Genomic DNA, 4099 nt, shown 5'->3' on the forward strand with positions numbered 1-4099 from the left:
AAACATATAATATAAGTTTTATTATTATTTATATTGATGCATTAATCCTAAGTTTAGGAAGTAGGACAATATTTGTATATTATAATGTTACATATTAGATAAAAATTTTTAACAAATGTTTTATATAGTTTGATATATGCTTATGAGAAAATTCTGTTTGTAAATATTTAACTAATTTTGTAAACAAATAAGTAATCTATTTCAACAGTAACTTTAAAAACTAAATTTAATTATGAATGAGCAAGTACCAATAAAAGATAACATTATAAAAGCCTTGCAAGTTCTTTACAATTCAGATTCAAATGCTCATGACAGAGACAACGCACAAAGGTGGCTGGTAGAAGTGCAGCGAAAAAAAGAGGGTTGGCAGTTTTCATGGGATCTGCTATCTGATGATAATGATGACTATGTTCAGTATTATGGAGCTAATGTTTTGTTAATACGAATTCAAGCTGGATTTCCAAATGAAATACCTGAGGATAAAATAGATTGCCTTCAAACGCAATTGCTTCAGCGTTTGTTTTATTTTTCCCTTAATTTAAATAAAAAAGTAGTGTATACAAAAATATGTGTAGCTTTTACACATTTCTTATTAAAAAGTATTGCTACTGGAATTCTAAAAACTCCTGTAAAAAAGACAATTAACTTATTTGAAAACCCTCCAACTAATATTTGTTCTAATTTAAATGATGAGCAGCGTTGCCTTGCTCTGTTACAAGTTCTTAAAGTTCTTGCTGAAGAACATCAATCCAGTAAGTCGAATAATAATGTCAAGAGTATTATTATGCATTCTTTAAGAAATGAGTTTTTGTTGGTATACCAGTTTCTAGGAAATATTAGAAATCAAAGTAGCAATATGTCTATTAAAGAAACTGTAATAAATTGTCTAAAAGCTTGGATTGCTGTAGGAATTCAAGTTAATGAGTGTCAGGAAATTCTTCTTGACATAGCTAACAATTTGTTACAAGATCATGTTTTGTTTGATTCCAGTGTTGAGTGTCTTGTTACTGCCTTTTCTTCTGCATCTTCTTTGAGTTTGCCAAATACTATGAAGCCATTCATTCCTATCATTTTGAAACTACACCCAACTTTATTAGAATCCATTGAGAATGAAGACGGGCATACTATAAATTGTTTAACTAAATTAATTTGTAGTCTAGCTGAAAATCAGTCTAAAACTGTTTTGGATACCATAAATGACCCAGAGTACGGAATGGGACTAATTTCGTTAGTGATGGAATGTACTAAGTGTAAGCTGCAATATCCAACAACTGAGTGGTCAAGTCCAATTACTTATACATTTTGGTATACCTTTCAGGATGATGTTGAAAATTTATCAACTGAAGATTTACAAAAAATACAACACATTGTCTATCCTATTTTCTTTCAGCTTGCGCAAGAACTATTAACAAAAGTCTATTATCCTGAAATGGAAGTTTACAAAAGTTATAATTCTGATGAAATAGAACAATTTCGTATTTTTAGGATAGATATTTCAGACACTTTAATGTATATGTACAACTTTCTCGGAAACCAGCTTCTTATATACATTTTTAGTTGTTTTGATTCAGCCATAAAAAAGTTAGTTAATAACACTAGTAAGGATAAATGTTGGCAAGAAATTGAAGCTTGTCTTTATGGAATTCATTCACTGTTAGAAACAACACATGATTGTGCCTTAGATTTACCTGTGATGCATAATTTTGCTGTAATGATTCCTCAGATACCAGTTGAATCTGACCACTTGGCAGAAACTCTGTTATATACAGTTGGTACAATGGTTGATTGGCTTTCACAAAATCCACAATATTTACAGTCATTAGTTGCTATTGTTATCCCATATTTATCAAAAAAAGAGCTTACTATTCAATGTGTGCTTACATTAAAAAGGATGACTTCAGAGTGTGGCTTTTACATGGTAAGTTATGCAGAAGAAATTATTGGACATCTTGAAAGCTTAACAGCAAACAATGCTCTTATGCCATTAGAAGAAAGCTCGATTATGCAATGTGCAGGTTATTTATTAAGCGAATTACCTTTGAAGGAATGTTTAAATAAACTACAATCGTTGTTGTACAACAAAATTAATACGTTAAAAAGAATTGCTCATGAGGATGCCTCACCTCAAAATAGAAATACACTGTTAAAAATTATAGTAATGTTGACAAACTTGTTTCAAACTCTGCATTTAAAACGTTCAGATAGCAGTGTTGAGCTTATTTCAAATCCGGTAACAAACGAAGATGTTCAGCCGTCAGTAATGCTACTTCAACAGTTATCACCTGTTTGCAAAGAGATATTGAGCAAATGGCTTTTTGATGAAGAAGTTGTTTCTTGCATGTGTGCTCTTTTTGACCGAACAATTCGAAATTTGCTAATAAAAGCAACACCTATTTTGGAAGATGTATGTCAAATGATGCTTACTGTTTTCGAAGCAAACCCACACTCTTCGGTTTTAGATTTTTCTCAACGACTTTTAACTATATTTGCTAAGGATAAGCCTGAAATAATAGGGTTATATTGTCAGAGTTTGACTAAACTGACACTCGTTCTTTTTCAAAAAAATTTACATTTACAAAATCCTGAACTAGCACAATTCTTTTTTAGATTTCTTTCAGTGGTTGTAAGAAAAGAACCTACTATGCTTAAGTTTTGTAATAAACTCAACCCCGAGTACGCATCTATGTCAGATATATTTCATTGCTGCATGCTAACATTGAACCTTTTGGATGGAGAATCCGTGAAAGTGGCTGCAAATTTTTTTGTTGATTTTTTCAAGCTAAAAGACAATGAAGTCAATGCTGTGCTTTTAAATTCAGGTCATCAGCTCATAGAAGCGTCGCTTCTGGCGATCGGTGGTGCGGCTTCTCGAGCGTGTATGCAATACTTTGCCGATATTTTGTATGCGATTGCTCAAAACGCTAAAGCCTACTACAATAAATGGATGCAAGAGTTAGAGTCCAAAGAGTGCATTCCTTGCATCAATATTGAACAATCAGTCAAAACACGTTTCATGCATCTGCTTAAAAATGATACAAATCACAAGCGAAGGTTTAGAGAAAACGTTGAAAACTTTAGCTTAGCTTGCCGTGGAATTCTTAACACTGAATATGGAACGGCGACAAAGCGTTTGTGATTTTAGATATACAAAGTTATGTAATACCTTTTCATACTTCATTTATAATAAATTATTAATATTATTGAATAAAACTTACTGTTGTGTTGCATATGACTCGTGTGAGCTAGAAAATTGTCTTTTAAACTTGAAATAACTGCTTGTTTTTATATTGATTATGATATTTGCATAATTTACTTTTTAAATGCCAGACTGAACGAAATTAATTGTTTTTAAATTGATGTATTCTAAATGTACACAAGTTGTGGATTAATGTTTGACTATGTATGTAGTTGTTACAAGTTAAAAAACTTGTTTCTCATCAACATATTTTCAATATAACTATTTTCTCAGTGTTATAATTTATTTTTAGGTTGATTTCATAATTGCTTTCTAATTAAGGTATTGTATTATTAAACTTTTAGTAAAATAGCTAAAAACTTCAGTATGTTAAAAAGGTTTTGACATAACTACATTTATGTGTATAGTATGTTCTTTAAATTAACTATTATTATATAAAATTTTAATACTTAAATTGTGGTTTAACTTTTAAATTACCTGTTTGTTTTTAAGATATTACCTTTTATTTTTGTAATAAGCAATTGATTATTTTTTTTATCAATATAAACAGGTTCTAAGCTAATTTTAGGCTTAAATGCATTCCTGATTAAAATCAAGTTTATTATTCTATACAAAACGTACATCATTCTAATAATAATTTTATTGTTGCTAAACTTTTCCTGTAAACTTTAAAATTTAAAAAAAATTATAGTTAATTGTATGAATAAAATAATAAGATGTTAACGATTTGATAAATTATATAATTCTAATAAGTTGTTCAAATAGTGTGCTATTTTTTTTAATAACAATATACAAGAAAAATAAAAAATAACTATTTACCTACAATGTAAGAATTTTCACTACATGTTATAATATTAATCTTGATTTTGTCTTTAAACAGGGTTGCCACTTTACCTGGAATCC

General features: G+C 29.6%; 1 protein-coding gene across 1 annotated transcript; it reads left to right on the forward strand.

Moving 5' to 3' along the window:
• Window positions 1–228: 228 nt before the first annotated feature.
• LOC145833930 (importin-13-like) lies at window positions 229–3570 on the forward strand. Its single transcript, XM_082941206.1, has one exon. The coding sequence runs from the start codon at window positions 233–235 to the stop codon at window positions 3134–3136; it is 2904 nt and encodes a 967-aa protein (XP_082797332.1). The 5' UTR covers window positions 229–232; the 3' UTR covers window positions 3137–3570.
• The last annotated feature ends 529 nt before the right edge of the window (window positions 3571–4099 follow it).

The sequence above is a fragment of the Thalia democratica genome, chromosome 4 (genome assembly GCF_965202585.1).
Source record: "Thalia democratica chromosome 4, ktThaDemo2.hap1.1, whole genome shotgun sequence".
NCBI classification, from domain to species: domain Eukaryota; kingdom Metazoa; phylum Chordata; class Thaliacea; order Salpida; family Salpidae; genus Thalia; species Thalia democratica.

Coding starts and splice junctions, on each gene's coding strand:
- LOC145833930 (XM_082941206.1), top strand. CDS start 233: ATGAATGAGCAAGTACCAATAAAAGATAACATTATAAAAGCCTTGCAA.